General features: G+C 40.9%; 1 protein-coding gene across 1 annotated transcript in view; it reads left to right on the forward strand.

Moving 5' to 3' along the window:
* Positions 1-3,990: 3,990 nt before the first annotated feature.
* Positions 3,991-20,703, forward strand: part of CCDC64 (coiled-coil domain containing 64) — a 64,447-nt gene continuing 47,734 nt past the window's right edge. Inside the window, exon 1 of the mRNA XM_010575655.1 lies at positions 3,991-4,050. Coding sequence (XP_010573957.1) covers positions 3,991-4,050 — 60 coding nt within the window. The remainder of the gene's footprint in view (positions 4,051-20,703) is intronic.

Genomic DNA, 20,703 nt, shown 5'->3' on the forward strand with positions numbered 1-20,703 from the left:
ACCCCCCGCGCCGCTCTCCCCGCCTGCCGCCCCGCTTTACCGCCATCCAGGTTTGAACGCAGCGAAGGGCGTGTTCCGGCCACCATCACTTCCGATGACGGAGGCCGAGCGCCACCCCTCCCCGCCTCAGCCAATCCCGAGGCCGGCCTGGCGGAAGCGCGAGTCGTCACGCGCCGCAGCCCTCCCCAGAGGAGCCGCTGGGGCCCCTGGGGACGTCAGCGGCGCGTCAGGGCGCCGCGCGGGGTGGGCGGTTAACGGTTTTAACCGTCGATCTGGCGGTCTGTGCGGTCTGCCTGCCGTCCAGGCGGGGGTCGGTGCCGCAGGAGGGCCGGGAGGCGGGCGGCTTCCCCCGCTCCGCTCCGGGCCTGGTGGGGAGCCCGTGAAGGGCCGTTCCCGCTCGGCGGGAAGCGGGGGAAGGTGAAGGGAAAGGCAGGGCAGGGCCCCCGCGGCCTCCAGCCGGGCGGGTGTCGGATACTGCTGTGTGCTGCCGCTGAGGTGCTGCTGTGCTCTCCTCTCACGGGTTTGTTCCCGTAAAGCGTACACCACTTGCCCTGTATTTTACCTCTTTTTTTTTTTTTTCTTTCCTTCCCCTTTGCCAAATCTTAAAAGGCAAAAATGACTCATTCTTAATAGTTCTGACTGGAGCTAGTTCAGCTGTAGACTAGACGTCATAGTTGGCAGCTGCTAACTGCCAGGTAGGGCAGCCAGAGGGGAAATAAAAATGTTTTCAGAAGCGTTAAATTTTCTTAAGTAAAATGCTTATTTGACTTTTATGTTCCTATTGGGGCGGGGGGAGGTTGGTTTTTCTTTGTGATATGTATGGTCATTTTATTCATATATAGGGTAATTAGCTTTCAAGTGAAGCGTTGGTGAAAACGTTCCAGCTCGGCATCCCCTCTAAAGTGCCTACGTGCTATCCATCAAAATGTTAAGTGGAATGCAGCATGACCTTGTTTAACAATGGATCAGTGCAGTGATGTCAGTGGAGAACATCAGCATGAAGCGTTGATGCTATCTGCAAACATCACAGTTACGCAAAACACAGGATGCTATTTCAAAGTACAGTTCATTGTTACAGAGTGTCTTGGCAGGATTTAAGCTGGTAACAGAAATCTAGGTGATGGGGTTCCTTAAAAATAATCATGTTGCATCATGACATAAAACAAGATGCTTTGCTATCCAGCAATCATTTTAATTATGCTAATAGTGGCTTGGCATCTAGCTGATAAAGTAATGCACTGATGGACTTACATTATGACTTTATACAAATCATTTTACAGATCCGTGCTTCCACCTCTTCCAGTCCATCCCAGGAACACTGACATATTTTCAGTGTATTTCTTATCTCAAACTTACATAGCTGGGTTCCTTTCAAGTTATTAAATCTGAAAGTGTTTTTTAAATCTAATTTATTGTCCACCACCTGCAAAGCCAATTTGCTTTCTGGATTCCACTGGGCACACTGTATTTGTCTATGTCTCATGCACAACTGCATTGCACAGGAGAGAGCAGCTCTTTAAAAGAATTGCAGTGAAGAGCTTCCTCTTCACAAACTGGTCAGTTTTTATGCGAGTGCATTTTAGTAAAATACCACATCCTGCCTTGATATTTGGAACCCTATCATGTCTAAGGGTACTCTGTCCTAGATTTTGGACAAGTCTCATTGTCTGCCATCAAAACTAGAGGAGAACTTCAGGCTCCTCTGCCTTTCCCTTTCTCCAGCTTACCTTCTCCTGCACAAATGCCATTAGCCCCCCTCTTTAAGCTGCCAAAATTACTGTTAAATATCCACACTGTTTCTGATGCCACTTGGGATATTACTGTGTCTGTGCATTAGTTCAGATTTTGAAAACAGGGGAAGCAGAAGAGCTGGGTTCTCTCTGATAGCTCATTTCCATATTGTGTTCAATAACAAGGTGTGGCTGATTCTCTTTCCATCTTCTCTGCAGGATGGTGTAGAACAGCTGATTCACAAACAGGATGAGGAGATGGGCCATTAAAGGTTTAATCTCATCCACATTAGGCTACCCTTTCCCTTCTACAACATGAACGCTAGCTCTGGGTCTCCCACACAATATCCCAAATTTGACCTGCCAGATGAGCTGCTTGGCTAACAAGTCTGCCTCAGTTGGATAACTGGCCTCTCAACTGCCCAGCAGGTTCAACAATGGTATGAGTTTAGTTGCTACAATTTTCATGTTTAAAACTTAATTTTTCCAAATAAAGATTCCTTTGTTTGCATATTGTTGAGTGCTTGCAAGCAAGGAAGCTGGCTGTTAAAAGCATTGTTTGGGACAGATACAGTTTTCCTCGTAATTTAGGTGGGGGCTCAAGTTAGATTAGTTCCCTTTAAGAAGGCCCTTAAATACATGTTTTGCTAGGAGCAGCCATGTGGTAGAAGATCACTTGCTGTTTTTTCTTCTTTGTTGCTGTGTAAAAGACTCACATAAACAAAAATGTCTACCAGCAAAATGAAACAGTAGCATAAAAATACAGGTGCACCAGAACTGTTACCAAACATTAAGAAAAGAAGCTGAAGTGGCAGGTGGGGGGAGTAGAGGGGAGAGAGAAAAGCTGTGCAGTTTCAGTGATAAAACCTCAGTACCTATTTCTGATGTCTCAGGTAAAAAAAAAAAAAATACCTTTTCAGAAGAACATGTGTTTTGTTTTTCTTTAAATTGGTGATCTGAAGTCTTCAGAGTGAAGGTGATGATTCCTTCATACTTCCAATATTTTTATCAAGAGCAATCATAGTACACTAGTTCTTCGTCTTTGTAACAGTCAAATTATGTATCACTTCTTGATCTTGACAGCTACTCCTGTGGATAACCTCACTTAGCTTGAAGGATCATCAGCAGACCTGCAACTGTACAAAACAAGGGCTTATTCCCTACTATTAAATTAATAGATCATTCAAAAGCATAACAGAATAAATAGCTCTATGATTTTCCCTAAACAGGTCCCAATATGGTGCTCAACATGTTTTGACATCTCGCCATGCACTGAATTGGTTACCATCTGTTTGGCATTTTTTGATTATAAGAGCAGGGGTTTCCCTTTATTTCCTTGGCCAAAATTCTCCTCCCTCATGCTGTTGTATAGTGCACCAAGGTGACCATGTTCCAAAGATTGCTTGTCACTGTAACACCCTTCAGGCTTGCTCAGGGTCTAAGACACTAAGTAAATGTAAAAGTACAGGATCAGGCATGCAGGTATGCCAACTTTTTGCCAAGAACCTGGCACTCAGATTCTCATCCAAACTAACCGCCATATTTTAATGGGCAGAGAGATGCCAAATCCCCCCTAACACCATCTGGGTGTGAACTTCTGTATTTACAGCAGCATCACTCTTAAATATCTTCATCTTTGGAGCAGCAAGACACTCACGACTGCTCTCAGGATGCTAACTTCCTAAGATTTACATATAGGGAAGGTAATAAAAAAAGGCTTGTGCTATCACAATTCTAAAAGCTAAGCATAACCAAAAAAATCCTATTTTTTGTCCTACCTTGGATATCTCCTCAGCTCTGTCATTTCCAAATTTTAATGCTAATCTATTCATGCAGACTAGTAGCAGTTTGCAACCTAGGCTTCCAGAGTATGTGGACCCCAGAAATAATTATTGTTCTTCAGTGATTCTTTTGTTGAATGTTATGGCTGGCCTTTACCATAGCTAATCTATATGCATATGAAAACGAAAAAATGAATTATCCCTTATCAGCTCCATCCCTTTATTTAACTCACCAGTATTTAAAAGATCTGATAATAAACCAAGCTCTTCCTTTTTTTTTTTCCCTAGCCCTAACCCTGATCATAGCTGGGTTACCACTTTCTGTATCAAAATAAAGGGTTAAACCTGGCTGACTTGAATACTATCATAAACCCTTGCTAATAGTAGCTCTCACCATTGCTTAGATCCTAGGCACATTTTTCTCCACTTTCTCTTCCCAAACTATCACAAAACATCCAACTTAGATGTAATAGTCATGCATGCTACAGGTGACAGAAATACTTGCACACTACATCTTCAGGAATACAATTACGGAAGAGGTAAGTAAAATCCTTTTCAGAGAAAGATATGAAGGCAAAGAAATATAATCGCCAGGGAAACAATTATATTGTCTTTCCTTCTGCAGTATTTTTAATTTCCTCCTCAGAATTTTTGGAAGAAGTCCACTCTGCAATCATTCTCCTAGGATAAGCAGAAAGGAAATGAAACTTTAAAAGACCTAAATGGCTGTTAGGTGTTTCTTCCTTAGACTTCCAGTAGAAGTTAGGTACAGAGCTACATCTGATAATATTCCTCAAGGTTATTTTGATTGAAATATTAAAGGCCTTTTTTGTTTGTATTAGCAATATGCTAATAATAGTATTATATAAGTGCTAATGTTCACTGCAGAGTTTTTTATACATTGCTTTTATTTTCTTTATATTTACAGAAGTAAAATCCATTAAAATAGTGTTTTAAATGCACATGATAGCCTTCCTATTAGATACATAGCCATCATCTATCTTTTTATTTATTTATAAAAATGCAAACAGACATGTGATGCTCTTCAGACCTAATCCCAGTTCTGAGGATTCCTCCTTCCAGCACATACCGTTCAGTGACTACCCATGTTTTCTTACCAAACTCTCCTAACATACAGCCATATGTTGAATTTCTCTGTAAGCCAAAACATAATCATGCTAAATTTCTGGTGTGACCAAAATGAAATGGTAACTGAATTGGGTCACTATTTTTATGTGCAAACTGAGCATTTAACCACATGAAAGTGAAGCTTTTTTTAATCCAAATTGTCTTCCACATTTATTTTTTTTATATTTATCCTAAAACAAATACCTCATTACTTTCTGGAGAAATAATTCACTAACTTTTAATTTTCACTAATGCAGTGAAAAGTGAATGATCTTTTATATATCTCAGTTGCAGGCTTCCTTTGTGCTATCACAGGAACACCCTTGATTCCAAAAAAATTGTTTTATAGAAAGCAATTTATTAAACCTCACGATCTGTCAAGACACATGAATATTGATGTGTTCACATTAACATGTCCTAAAGCAGCTGAAAACTAAATTTGTCATGACTTAATGGGAATTATATGTTGCAGAGCAACAAGTGACAGGGGTTTAATTAAAGCAAAACTGACAAAGTGTCTGAGCAACTATAATAAACGTATTGTTTTGTTTAGAATGTAGCTAAAAACTACTTGCATGTTTTTATTGTTGTGGAAAGGAAGGCAATGTTGAACTCTGTTTTAGAAGATAAAACCTAGAATAGGACAGGTGCAATTTATCATCTGGAAATTGCATATAACAAAATGCTCAGTTAATCTGGAATTTAGATATGGTAATCATGTAAAAGGTGGCCATATCAAATTATATTTTACCTAGATTCAAAAAGAAGATATGAACTGACATACCTTTATACTGAAGATACCAAATTCTTTTGAGAGCACAATTAAAACTTATTATTAGAATTTAATCTTATATTGGTTTTAGGATGAATGAATTCTAGATGTTCACAGGAATACTTTTTTCCTTGCCTTAAATCAACAAATCCACAGGAAAGACACCCTTTAGTTTACTACAACAATAATTTGCTTGCTTGTGGGATGGTCATTGGTGCTTCATTGCCATGTGTTGGAATTTCATTTAGAAACTTGGCATTCCTCACCCTCCTGTGTGCTGCAGAACATTGTGTATCCTGATTTGTGGTTAAAGAATGTCTGACTCAATCCTGTCCATGCACTATATTCGGAAACTGGAAATCTGACCATCATCAAGGGAAAGTGCCCAAAAAGATTCATTCTGTCTTAATATAAGTAGTAGGCTCTTAGTTGATCTCTGTCCCTGAGATCAGCCAGAAACAGAGATGTGCCAGACAGACATCTCCCTATCCAATATTGATGAGTAGCAGAGGCATGCATACCCATAAATCTCTTTGGCTGACTTCCAGAAAGGTGTAAGAATGTGAATTAATTTAGGAGTTAGCTAGATGGCGTTGAAAGATACTCGTATGTTGCTATACCATTGTGATTTTGGGGACAACAGGTCTAGTTATTGTTTGGAGTTTTCTGGAATAAATAAGGTTAGATTGATGTTGAAAATACACTATGTAACAAAATGGCAGGCAGCCATCTGGGGAGAGAAGCATCACTAAATCAGTTTTCCACTGGAGTGGAAAACAGCCCCCTTTTTGAAACAGGGACGTTTGTTAGTTTGTGTTTTGGTTTTTTTTTTTAATAGGTCAGTTCAATGCCAGTTGCAAATTACAATTCACTTGGGAAGACCATGCTCATATCAAATCCACACACTGAGGCTATTGCTCCAGTCATCTCTGCTGTAGAAGTCATTGGGAAGTATAAGGTGCTTTCCTGCAGCCCAGTGTTGGCTGACAGATGTAGCTACAACGTACTACAGAGTTCCATGATTTGTTATCTAAAAGCAAAATAAAACCATTTGCTCTTACCTACAGTTTAGTAAAACAAATACTGTCAGACTGAAGCATCGAAATTAAGTATTAAAATAGATTAAACAAAATATGTCTGTTAAAATTATGTAAGCTCTCTTTAAAAAAAAACCAACTTTTTACTAACTCTGGTGAATTAAGATACAGAGGTAGACTTGGCTTCTTCGTATGACTGAACTTGAAATAAATTCTGTCTTTTTTCTTTTGAAGATTTATTCCAAAAGTTCCAGTAAACAATAATCTGTGCACTGCAGCCTTATAGGCATGGTGGCAAGAATGAATAGGGGAGAAAAGAACAATAGTAGCACTTTGTTCAGAGTATAAATAAAAGAATCAGATGAAGCAATGACAGCTTTAATGTAGAAGGACCCTTCCAGGTAAGACTAAAAGTAATTTAGATATGATTGCCTGTCTATTTTTTAATTTGGAATCACGATTTTGGTACTTTACAGATTTAAGATGTTCTTGCTCTGAGTGGGTGTGTTCATTCCTGTCTTGAAGAACTCAGCAATGGCAGCCTACATGTTACTTTATTTAATTCTTCTAGAATTAGTTCTATACTGTTTGCTTGGAGGCCAAGAAATATTTTACAGTGACTGTTGTGGGATTCTGATTTTTAAACAGCCTTTCCATGTTAAGAATTGTGATGGATAAGTGATTAAGAGATAACACTGACAAACAGTGAAGTAACTTAATGCTCATATAGGAATTGAATGACAATTTCTGGCTGCTCTGGAGGTCCCTACATGGTCAAATCACTCTTTCTGGAGCGCTGTTCACCATTCCTGATGGTGATTGGTGGGGCTCACATTGTTTTCTTACACTTTTAAACTTCCTTTCCTACCTGAAAGGAAAAGGCTACAAAACCAGTATATTCTTCCTCAAACAAAAAAAAAAACATGGTGGGAGGTTGTTGCAATGACGCAATGTTTATGGTCTGCCAAGGAATTGTATTTAGGCATTTTTAGCTAAAGGCTGGATACTAAAATACAAGTCTTGAAAGAGGAACGGAAACTCCATGCAAAAGAGTTTCTGTGGAATAAACATTTCCGGCAAAAAAGGGGTTAAGGCTACTTTTCTTTTTTTCCTGTGTTTTTTAAGTACTGCAGATGAACTTAAAGTTTAAAAAATGGCTTTTTAATAAAAGGTGGGTTTATGCTACTGTTGCAAATTCCTCTATAATTGAATGAATTACATAAGTAGTAAGGTAAAATATTTTCTACTGTCTGCTCTTTCCATCACTCAGCTATCCAGTTTTCCTCAGAGTAGTGAGTCTTTTGCATTGATTCTCTGAAATTTTGAAATGGATCAGATGCAGCATTTATGAATTGTGTCAGTGGATGAAAACAGCTCGTAGCAATTACTTTCTTGGAAACAAAGGGAGAGGTGCAGACTTGTTGGGGCATAGTGCATAGTACAATTCATAAACCTTTTAAACATGAAGCAGAAAGTCAGCTTTTCATATCAAACAATAATCAGAAAAAGCCTAATAGCCAACCTCAAAGTGACAAAAACAAACAAACAAAAAATCTATGCTAAGTAATTGTTATTTGCTAACAACCTTGCTAAAGCAGAACACCAGCTACCACTTAAAGTCCTCCAGAAGACAGCAGTAAAAGCAGCGGAGGAGGCTGAGTTCTGCATCAACTCAATCCACCATGACCAGATATTAGGAAATAAAGATTTTGCATTTCAGAATACAGGATGCTGGAATAAAATAGTATTTAGTTTGTTGCACCTTTGTCCTCTTTATATTCTCCTGGGTTTCGCTCTGATGCCTTTCAGTACCCCAGCATCAAAAGATGATATATTATTTAGTTCCTGTGAATAAGAACAGCTGTTTCTCTCTTGGAAAGGGCTCTTCAAATCCTACTGTTTTTCTGTTTTGCCAAGCTGGGATTCTTCAGCACCAAACTGAGCCAGAGGCACAGACAGGCAATGCTGGCAGTGATGTTCAACAGCTGTGTACAGTCTGCTAAAGGATGGCTATTCTGGAACCAGTCTTCCCACCTTATATGTAGCTTCTTGGGGCAAAAATGCCATCTCAACATTCAAAAAGATCCAATAAACAGGCTGATACAAGGTATTTATAAACTATGAAGGTACAGGAACAAGCCTGTCTCATCACTCCGTCGTCAACTGCCCAGCTGTGGTATGAGCAGGACACACAACTCCCACAGCATGAATCGGGAGTACCAACACATCAGAAAATGGCAACTGCTAAATAACATTTTTCTTTTCATCCCTCTCAAGTCTTTTGTAAGGGGTCATTTCTGCCCAAGCTGCATATAAATTGTACACTGTTAGTAGACTGATGCTCTCTCGCTTTATCTGTACAGTGCTTCATGCCAAAACCACGAGACTGCAGGACTTCAATCATAAAGAAAAAAATAATCGATAAGCCTAGGCAGCTTGTGACGCTTAGTGACAGATTTTCACTGCCTATATGGCTATATATTAATTTAGACAAAAATAGTTAACACCACACTTGCATGCAAAAAGAAGTCATCTGCTTCTTATCTAATGTGTAATTCAATAATTCCTATAATTGATCTTCATTGACAGTTTATGCAAGCTCACTCACCCACACTGCACATACTGTGCTTCCTGACATAATTCCCAACATAGACTATGATATTTCAACAGAGGAAGCTTGTTAAATCAGGTCAAACAAAATAAAGAATCAGAATTTCCTGCAAGTCCTTGCAGCTGTCTGTCTTTTCACCCTCCCCGTGTCATCCATCCATCCCCTGTCCCGTTCCACCCCCCCCCAAAACAAAAAGAATCCCAAGTATTGCTATTTTTGTAATGGGCTAAAAATACAAAAACCAGTTTTGTTAAATGTTGATAGGCTTCAGAAGAAAAACACATCATCATTTTTTTCCCTAGATGCTGGACTGTTACCGTTGATCAGACATAACTGCCAGTCTTTATTGTTTCCACGTAGTTTGATTTTCCCTGGAAGTGCCATATATATTCTAATGATCTGCTGAATTAAAAGAATTCTAAACTGGTTCTCAATTGATGAGATGGTATTTCTGAGATAGGCCAATAAAGGACATTTTCTCTCATTGACAAAGCAATATAAAAATTATGGAGGTGATAATGGGTCTTCAGGTGTCTGAAACAGTGATACGTGATTTCAGAGAAACACAAACAATAGATGCATTTTCCATTTACAATTATTGTAAATAAAGAGGAACATAATGTTTCTGTTTTATAAACACAATCCCTTGCCTAGCCAGCACTCTCCAACTATTTCAAATTACTCTTATTCTCCAAAGAACTGAGATATAGGAAGAGTTTAACAGACTAACAACTCATAGATACAATTAATGGTAGCAGAAAGCCAGACAAAGTTAAATAGAAGCTTGCTAAAATACTAGACACAAAAGGCTGGAAGATCATTTCCAGAGCATATGCTAGCACTGGAGAACTCCAGGTTTAATTTTCTATAAATACAAAGAAAACTCCAGCTTTTTAAACAAAGCATTATTGGACGCTCAGAGCGAGGCACTTTTCCAAAGATGTAGATTCCTTTATTACAGATTCTCTTTCCAACTCTAAGACCTAATTCTATAGCAGTTGAGCAAATGATTCCCATAAATAACTTCCTTCACCCACAAGCCTTTTCCCCTATCAGCTGGGGGGAGGCTCTTAGGCTAACTACCGACTGTGCTGCTGAATGATTTTCCAATTTCTGATGGCTATAGCACTTCAGGTTAGTTATGCTACACCTTACTGAGCTAGTAAGTCATCAGGAGAAAAAGGAAAGCAACCAAGGGTGACACATGTGCAGACACAATAAAAATCACAGTAGCCCGCACTTACCGTTCATGTCCACAGCAAGTTCCTAGGGAGGCTTCTGCACAGGAGAGGGATTTTGGTGTGCTTTGAGGAGTAAGACAATATTTCATGAGCTCTGCAGACATATCATTTCATGTGGAAGCATTTTCTTCTTCCCACAGTGTAACTTCTGAAACACTAAACAAACAAAAACGTGTGAAGGGTAAACCCATAAATATTTCAGTTATTTGTATATAAATTATTCTTTTGGATTTAAAAAATGGAGTAAAACTGACACAGCATGTATCTTACCTGTCACTGACACCAAACAGCACAAAACTGACCCAGGGAGTAGCAAGGATTACTAGCTCTGGGCCAGACTGTGTAGCATGGGAAAGCCATATAGCCTCTTTTGGGAGGATATTCAATAATGCTTTAGAAGGTAGTTACTTCCCTCCCTTTTGGCCTTTGCTGAAATTTTTTCACTTAAACATAAATTTAGGGAAGCAATATTCATCTATCTATGCAATGTCTTTGAATCAAAACAGTGAGGGAAAACATAAAAATTAAATTCTTCACATAAGGCTACATCAGACACTAACCTAAAAGAGGATGATTAAAATAGGCAAAAATTATATTCATTTAAAGTAAGGTGTTCTTTTAATAGTAAAGTGTTTCTGAAAGAAACCAGATACCCAAATATGTGGGGAGATAATGCAGGCTAGCCCACAGCACTGAAATAATGAACATAAGAAGACTTTTGATGACTCTTCCTGCCCAACAAGGCTGTTTTCATGTGGTTTAAACGATCTTGTCAGGCAAAGGTCTGGAAGCTTTATAAAACAACCTGATCTCCAAGAGAGAGAAGAATCACAGTCCAAAGCACAACAGGTAAGAAAGGGCAATCAGCCAAACCAAGCTCTGCTGGAGAGCCTGAATTGCTGTAGAGTTTTATCATAGTCTCTGCATCTAAGATGAAAGGCCGTCAAATAAGCAAAATATGCACATGATCTCTATATCCTTTTACAACAGTGTGCCAAAGTATTCATCAATCCCAATGAATAATATTTGGCTTCATGTTTGTCACATCTCTTGTTTGTCACGTTGCAGGTCATGCTGCTTTCACACACCCCATGGGAGAAGTTCACTGTGAACTCAGACCGAGGCTGAATTAAATGTTCATAAATGACATTTCCGATGAGACTGAGCTTGCCTAGCCTCTGCAGGCATGGAATGCTATAAAGCAAAATTTAAAATGGGAAACCAGAATAGAAGTTACTTTATCAAGGTAATGTTCATATCTGAATTTCACTCCCATATAGATCATGTGTGGGTGAATATTAGGTTTAAGCACTTAACTGAATGCTGAATATGTTAGTGACAAATATGGTCTATGCACTTCCTAAAATGTCTAGAAGTATGCAAAGCAATAATATGGGAAAGGCAAGACAGAAAGACAAAGGAAACTTTTAATCTTAAGGTTTATTTTTAGGTCATATATCAAATGAAGGTTTGGCTTTTCCATAGAACACCCACACCCATGCAGCAGAGCAAAGATTCTGATGAATGTGATACCCAGAGTATCACAACTTTCTCCATGGTTGGTTTTTTTCATATAATGTAGTTAGTTAATTAGATCTCCTCTGATCAATTATTGAATTACCGCTTCAAAAGGCATTATGATATGATGAGCGTGCCTCGCAGCAGTTAAACACTTTGATTTTTCTGTCCTAACACATTTACAGCTAGTGTGAACTAGGTCCTCCCAGCAGGAATAAAGAAATACTTTTTCTTTTTTAAATTACGAGCACAATTTATCTCACGATTTAAAAACTGACCAGTAAAATTACTGTAATATGGATTCATTCTCTCCCCTTCTCCTTTCTGGTATTTAAGACTAATCACTTTCATGTTTTCCATGTGTCTTATGTATTGATCTCAAGCTCTTTGGAGCTGCAACCTTCTCTCTTGCTCATGTTCTATTCAGCTCTTTTAATAACATCACTGTTACACATCTGTGACTTCAGCTGTGTTATAACATCTCCTTCCTTGATACTCAGGAGTCTGTCTCAAAAAACCGAAGTGCAGTCTTTACACAAAGATACTAACACGATCTCTTTTGTTTTCCTCTTGCGACGTGGCTGTTGAGGAGAAATTGAAGATCTAAGGGTTAAGACTGTAGGTCAGAACTTCAACATGAGATTTGTGCATGACCTGGCATTGGGGACTGTTGGCTAGTTACTGCCTTGGCTTCTTTTCATCCCTGTGTGAAAGAGGAACAGTGATTACAGGACAGTGTTACCCCAAGACTTGCCTCATTCTAGTTTCTGTGAAGAGCTTTGGACTCCTTGGAAAGCAAACAGTACAGGAAGAGATGGTATGTAGTTTTTGCAAAAGTCTGGGTTTGCTGTCTCTCCAAGAGCAGATGACACTACGTGTGTAATATTCAGGGATCTTTGCATACTGCTGTACAGAGGATTTCTTAACACTAGCAGTAAAACAGACAAATAAAAAAGTTTTCAAAGTCATGCTTCTGTGATACAACTCCCCAGCTGGGAAGAAAAGATGCATTACTTTTTTGAGCAGTATAAATGATGGAAAATAATTTAGGTTTTAATCCTAAAGAAAGACATTTGCCAAATGAAAGCAAGCTGAACTGTAGTATAGGAAGTTCTGCAGTTGCCTTTCCAGCAGGATAGTGCAGTCTGCAGGTAATTAAACAACAGAAACCAATACCCATAATTCAACAGTATGTCTTAGCTATTATTTGTCGGTTCTTTTTCTCTTGAACACTCTTATATGTAAATATGAACTTAAAATGGAAATTACTCATAACAAGTTTTATTTCATTGTGAATTGTTCTCATACAGCAACATGCAACCACATTGTAAAAAAACCAAATCTCTTTTACTGCCAGCTGAAGCTGACCTGCACTCTTACAAAGTCTGTTATTTTGAATTTGAATGTGCTACCTGTTACATGGGCAGCAGACCCCAGAGAGATGACACACCAATCTGGCAACTCTCCATTCTGTGAAGTTGAAAGGTGCTGAAAAACTGAAGAGGATTTAGAAACCAGCAACTAGAATGAGAAGACATAAGATTTTCATTTTTCTGGAGAGATTAAGACCTGGGTATTTTTATGGCAAGGTTGATTACAACCCCCAAATTAAACACCAGTACTCAGACAGGGAAACAAATTATCATCTGGAAGCTCTTTTCGTAGTACTTGCAGTGTTCCCTGTGGCCGGGCCAGCAGAGGAAAACAGATTTCCAGGTGTCCTCCAGAGCCAAGAGGAGGAGATGTTCCTGCTCCGGACCACCCTGCAGAGCCACTTTTCCTGGGACCTGGAGAGGCTGATGTCCCTGTGCAGGCCCCTGTCCTGTGGTATCCACAGACACTACTTCACTTTCCCAAAGCTGTTCAGGAGGAATGTGCATTTTGAACAGAAGCCACTTGGACTGCTCCGACTTAAATATTAAGAAGTTTTGTTACTTCTTTCATTCCTTATTTAGTGTTGGTTTCTTTCTGAACACCTCTTTCAACCCAGAGGACTCAGTTTCTCATGAGCAAGTATTCAGTAAATACTACAAAGCAATTTAGTATTTAGTCAATATTAAGAAGCAATACCTGGCTTTTCCAGCTTGAACTGATATGGGCAAGGTGAAAAACAAGAATGTTTCCAAGTATAATCCTGTTACCAGAACGCACACTGGTAGACATCTCACTCCGCCTGCCCCCTGCCTGGCCTCTGCATCCTGATGCCAAAAAGATCAGGCATTTAACTTCAGGCTGCAGATGAACATGTATAAGGTAACAATGCTCTTTTTAGTAACTGAGCTGTTTAAAAGAAACAGAAGTAAAGAAACCACAGTTTGAAAGCATGAAAAAGGAGAAGGGTGCTGGGCAATAGCACTGATTAACTCATGTTAATGCAGGGTCCCTCCACCATTTAGAATGACCTTCAGCTAACCAGAAGCAACTTAATTACTTCTGTTCAATGGTTTTCCACCTACATGTTTATCGTTGTTCATGATCTTGAAAAGTACTGAAGAAACAGCTCTGGGGATGAAAGGCTGCTCCTCTCATAGGTAATGGGTGCTGCAAAAGCTCTTTCTGAAAGCTTCTGTGCTGCACATATCCAGGATGCCTTCACCTGGGCAGGATTGTCTGGCTCCTAAGGGTGTGACAGTTCAGGCTCTGTGATTTTTTTTCCAGCACTTGGGATTAGTAAATAAGAGGATTCCTTTGCACCAGTTGAAAGGGTAGGGATTGTTTGGACAAAATACCCCAAACCAAAACCCCCTCAAGGCTGCCCATTCCTTTATCTTAAGGCAAGAAACTAGCAGTAGATGGGAAGAAAGCTCTGTTACACACACAGCCTCTCCAAAATGTTTAAATGATTGAACAGGAGCAAGAGGTTCCTGTATCAGATTATCAATCTCTTGCAGTGTCCAGTCCCCCATAAATCTTCGTCTCAAAGACAAAAGGACACATCCTTCCTGCCACAGCCACATGCAGCATTGACCACAGCACAGCCAGGGCAAGGTTTTTGGAGCTCATGAGCCCTGCAGATGGAACACAGAAATGTTCTCCAAATCCAGCAAGGTTGGCAGGGGGGTCACCTAAACACAGGCAGGAACAAGCTCATCTTCAGTTGTGCATATCCACTGGTCACGCATTCTCTAATGAGGGACAACAACTGACCAGATTCTGCACAGATGTGAAGGTGCTGGTATTTGCACCAAATAGTTAATAGGCCATAAGGATTAGTAATTACACAAATAAATATATAGCTAATTAGACACCTGTTATCCTGTACTTTTTACCTGCAAACTTCTTGTTCCCAAGAAGTGAATCAGGCCTCTCTTCAGATAATTTATAGAATACCAGTTTCCATAACAACATAATTGCTCAATGAAGCAAAAATACCTGGCAGAGTTGCCATTATCATGAAATAACTGACCACAACAGTGAGTGAAGGAGACTGCATTAAAACCAAGATTGCTTCATGTCAACACGGTCAATTACAATCCAATAATGCTAGATCAAAGACCATCATTCCTAACATGAGTCATTATGAATCGCAGCATATCCATGAGAGGCAGAGCAAGATGATAGTGAACAAATACTTTTCCCCACAACAAAGCACAAAGCTATGCCTAGTCATGTAACGGTTGCAGAACTCCACGGCCAACACCATGACAGGTAATTTTAGGACCTAATGGTTCCTGTAAAGAAATACAAGCAAGAACATCTCACTCAGTTTGTGTCTTCATATAAGCAAAGGCACAGGCTACTTTTTCTTTTTTAATAGGAGTGTTTGTTCCACAAAGACTTGTCAAACGTTGTCATGTTGTAAGATTCAAGAGGGAGTTACTCCCACCCACTGTTGAAAACACCTACTTCATAAAAAAAACAGCCCTAGTCTAGATGTAGATCTACATCTACCCATGGAGCCATTGCATCTTTACTACTTCTGTGGACTGCAGAAGCAGCAAGCCCAGGGCCAGGTTTGTGTGGAAGTGCTCAGACCTAACACCTCTCAAGTGGGCATTCAGTGCCCACCCTGCATGGCCGCATCCCAGGTCTGCCCTGGATCCTGTTGTGCTCACCATGTCCCCGAGACATTTTTTGTTTCTTTACAGCTTCTCCAGCTGAGAAAGCTTGAAGCAATGAGAAGTGGTGCTGTAGTCGCTCTGAGTAGCATATGTCTGTAACATGATGCTGAAGGCACACGGTGGCAATCCCTGCAGCTGGTGCAAGGGTATGGGAGCCCTCCTGGGATAAGCGTTGGAAGATTGTGCCAGTAAGCGGGACCCAGCTTGGACACTGTTTGTGTCCGGAGTCTACCTGGAGCATGGGAAGTCAAGAAGGAGGCCTAGATGCAAAGTACTATGTATGTTGTATGGCTGGTCAGGACCAGGTGTGAAACAAAGTCAAGTTGCTGGTGTGGTACCCCTAACAAATCAAGCTGGCCTGAAATATTCACCATGCAAATCCACTAGCTCCAGAATAGTTCTCCTTGTTCCCAGCACTGTCAGATTTGTTCTGGAGAAACCATTATGGCATGCTTCCAGACCTCACACCTGAAACAGTGACTAAAAGCTGTAGTACAAAGTATTTACATCTCTAATTCATAGATGTCTCAGCATGATACTCATATGTGCCATATAATGAGTCAAAACTACTACCCTATTCTTTTCCTGTTGCATCCCTTGTCCCTTACACGCAGGCAGTAGGGTGAGCACAGTATGGTGTCAACTCTGTCCTTAGGCAGTCCTGAGTCACCCAGGCTGTGCTTTATATCCTTAGCAATCAAGGGATTTTTCCCCTGACTTCGATTTTATGAGTCACCTTGGTGGATGAGTGCTTTTTCTGCTTTAACTGACGTAATATTGATAACCCTGGAAAACAACAAACTTGCTGGAAACTCTGTGGGGATCTTGAGCCTTGGGAAGAATCAGGATGGTCTTTTATTTTACTACATGTTGCTAGGCTAGCACTCATAACAGCTTTTTTTCCCTTCTGTTTAACCAGAAGTTTCTGTTCTCCCTTACCAACCTCTGCAAATACACTTTCCCATGTTGTATTTTCTCTACGCAGCACCAGGGAAAACCTGGGCACACATGTACTGGATAGCTTTGGACATTACAGAAGCAAAGAGAAAAAAAGGTCACACATGAGTCTTATCTCTGGCTTTGCAGTTCTGGCCTGCTTCGAAATCAAGACACGTATGTCCTTTAATTATTCATTTGGGTAAATGCAAACTCTGAGCAAACTCTCTTAGGCTGCCTGCCCCTCTTGCTGCCCATCTTGCAGCGGCAGAAGGCTGTGGTACACTGAAACACCTCAGCACGGAGGTACGCAGCCAACCAGAATAACTAAAACATTTGTCAGAAATAAAGTGCAGTAAAGCAAAGAGAAAAATAAAGCAATTAATCATTTAAAAAGATAAGAGAGAGAGACCGTGGCAAAAGAAACCTGATAGCTTGTGCCACCTCCCCTGGAAGACTGTCAGCTCACTGACAGGAAGATTAAGGATGCTGATGGGAATTCCTCTCTCACCACAGTCAGCTTTAAAAGCACAGGACAATAATCTACTTTTACAGGTCTGGCTGTGGCTTTCCCGCAACACGTCTTTTTCTCCCCTTATTCTAAATAAAAAAGGATGATCCCTCGCAGTGCTTGTTTTCTGAGTGCTGCCCTCACAGCTGAGGTGAAAGTATTGATTGAAGCACTTGGACATTTATTGGATTTGCAGCTCTTCTGATCTGTGAAAAATGTTTTGTCCTGCTTAACTTGCACAGTCCTACATACTCCAGTATTTGTTGGTGTAGCCACGAAAGATCCAGACTTTCTGCCACACTTCCTTTGTGAAGAGAGCAACTGGTGAAATCCCTGGAAGGCAGAATACTAATTTCAAAGCAATGGTTTTAACGATATACTTGACAATGGGCTTGAAAAGCCTGCACAGCTTAGAGTTCACCTCTCCTTGACCCTCTGGGGAGGACAATACACATTGCCATATCCATAGCTTAAGCTGGATTGCCTGTTTCAGTATCTTGCTCCTTTAGGAACCTGTTTAGCAGAGTGAATTGCACTGGCAGATTGCCCTGAATGGCTCCTTGAGTTAAATTCTCCAACCATTCCCATGGCTTATTTACTGAATCGGGTAATCATGGGATGGGGAAAAGAAGGGGAAATTACTTAGCAACAAAGTCAGTGCTGTCCTCTTTCCCCATACAAGATAGAACTTTTTGCTACTTGCTTTTCTTTTACAGCCCTGTAAGTTTTTCACCTGAGCAAGAAATGAATGATTGCTCCTCTTATAGGCAATCTTAGAAACCACTCACTTTATTTTCACCCTTGTTTCCTAATATCACAGACAAGGCTTTCGTATATCCTGGACAAGGTGACATTTTTGTGTTATGTGATGACATCACTTGCATCAGTCACTTGCTCTCAGTTCTTTGTGTGCTTGAATCAGTCTGGCCTTTTTTCAGAAAGGGTCATCCCTGTGGTGATGTCCATGCTGAAAGACAATTTGTGCGGTATACACAGGAACCATCCACGCTGTGAGAGCATCGGCTCCTGAAATGCTTGATGTAAATCTCCACAAGAACTACTTGCTCTTTGCAGTTCTTAGTATGTGAGTGGTGAAGTCTCGCATAAGGCTTGAGTGGTGCAATTTTAAAAAACCCTCGTGTTTGACTCATTTCACTCAACTCATTCTTCTTTTTTCTAGCCTGAAGTTCTCCAAAGGACATAACCAAGCCTAACTAGGGCAAGAAGAGCAGAAATGGGCATCAGGTGTCTACCTATGGATGGCAACTGTCCCAGCTCTCAGCTGAAATACATTTTAGGATCCTAATAGATAATGCCACCATATAACTGTAAAGAAACTGTACTGTTGTATTCTTAATAGTTTTTCATGGGTATTTGATTGGGATATATTTCTAAAAAGTCAAATCAGTAATTAAATGCACAGGACAATGGATTTTTTTTGAAGTGGAAGTTAATAACAGGTTGTGCTGTGAACAGAGCTTTAATCCAAGGTTACTATGGATAACACTGTTATGTCTTGCAGTCAGTAGGCCCCAAATGAGCACTAAGCTTGTATAAATGCCTGAGTGAGATGGTGGCATATCTACAATACATAGCACTGATTTGTATGTATTTTTAATTTCCATCCAGGCAATAGCTTTTTTTCCATCCCTACCCTAACAGCTGCAGCTATGCATTTTGTTTCAGGCTTTGTCTGCGGGATTAAAACCATCTCGGTATAATCTCTTTTTGTTTTATACACTGAAAGAAGCATTAGAGATGAAAATTAATGCCACAATGGATTTCATTAATCACACCAGAAGGCTTGGTTTGCTGTAGTAGGCACTTCCAGCAGAAGGTGCTCACAATCAGTTTAAATATTAAACGCCCTCCTGTGTTTAAATAGCAATGATCGAATCTGTGAAAGCACGGTTCCCGTGTCGGGGCAGGGGGATTCTTTTAAAAGGGCCAATACTGTTCAAATCATCTGGCCTTATGGTGAGTCCCGCTTTCCAGCAATGTAAGCATCAGTTGATTGCAAGGACAAAAGAGCTAGCAAAACTGGTGCCTGAGGGAATTGCTATGAGATAAAGAATGTGTCACCTCTGGGTCACCAGTGCAAAAGAAATCACAGTCATAATAGCCAACAGTTACCAACGGATGCTGGCAGGCAGCATGGCATGAGGTACCAGGTCTCTGCCTGGTCTTTGGACAGCAGGTGCTCACATTACAAAAAGCACCACTAGCATTAACTGATGCTGCCAGGAAAAGGGCCAAGTATCGACAAGTCCTGCTAGCTGGGCTGTTGGGGCGTATCCCCATGAAAGGCTAAGTCCCAGTGGCAGATGGCCGGAGGGAAGTTTGCATTCCCATAATTCATGCTCTAACCGATATGAATAATCAGCAGCTCTCCAGGGCCCTGGGTCTGACGTGAGGCAGGAGCCAGCCCTGCTAGAAAACTGCATCAGCCATCAACTGTCCTAGCCAAAAACATCCTTGGATTGATGTGCTGGGGCAGCTGCATACAGATTAACATAGTCTAAGTGAATCTTCTGTAGGAGGAACGAAAGCAAGCCCCATGGAAGCATGGTCTAAAGAGAAAAGCTGTAATATTCATCGTGTCTTTCTGCAGAACCTGGGAGTCAAAAGCACAGGTTTCCTTAAACATGCTATTGTTCAATCACTATTAAAGCCTCACTTGAAATTAAAGCATAATCAGACACTGAAAAAAAGCAGTCTTAGCAAATGTGACAAGACACAGTTTTACCCCACCTTACTCTGCCTCAGCCTCCCTCCTGTGGCAAGAAGGAAAGTGATGCCTGGATCTAAGGGGGGAGAAAGTCAACAAAACCAAAACTGAAAAACCAAGCGGTCCTGCTGCCAACAGAGTCTCCTCCCAGAGAGAAAAGTGCTGTGAGCTGAATTGACTACAACTCCCAACGTTCACTAAGGCTGCTTTAAGACAAATTTTATCCGGGAACATCGTAAATAATCCGAAATTGAAAGCAAGCCCCAGTGGTTGTTGGAAGCTGTAGTCCGCTTTCCAGGGGTGAACTACCGAGTAGAAAGATCCCGAGAGCTCCTCTCGTAACCAAAAGAGCCCAGCTAGAGATCTGGAGGAGCAGGTAGCGAGCAGGAAGAAAGCGCCGTGCCCCCTCGGGGCCGCCGAGCTCCCTCCTTGGGCTTTTCAGGCCACGCCAATGTTTCGGGGGGATTTTTGGCCTGGGCCTGCAGCAGAAATAGCAAGACCTGATGGCAGCAGCCGGTTCCAGCAGGCACAGCAGGATCCGGGCACAGTTAAGAAGCACGAAACCTCCACGCACAAACACACGGCGTCCCCCCGCCCCGCGCTGCCCCGTCCCTGCGTCGCCGAACGCGGTGCGCGGGCGCTGCCGCCG

Source organism: Haliaeetus leucocephalus, unplaced genomic scaffold (genome assembly GCF_000737465.1).
Source record: "Haliaeetus leucocephalus isolate CR32 unplaced genomic scaffold, Haliaeetus_leucocephalus-4.0 Scaffold13, whole genome shotgun sequence".
In the NCBI taxonomy this organism is placed as follows: Eukaryota; Metazoa; Chordata; class Aves; order Accipitriformes; family Accipitridae; genus Haliaeetus; species Haliaeetus leucocephalus.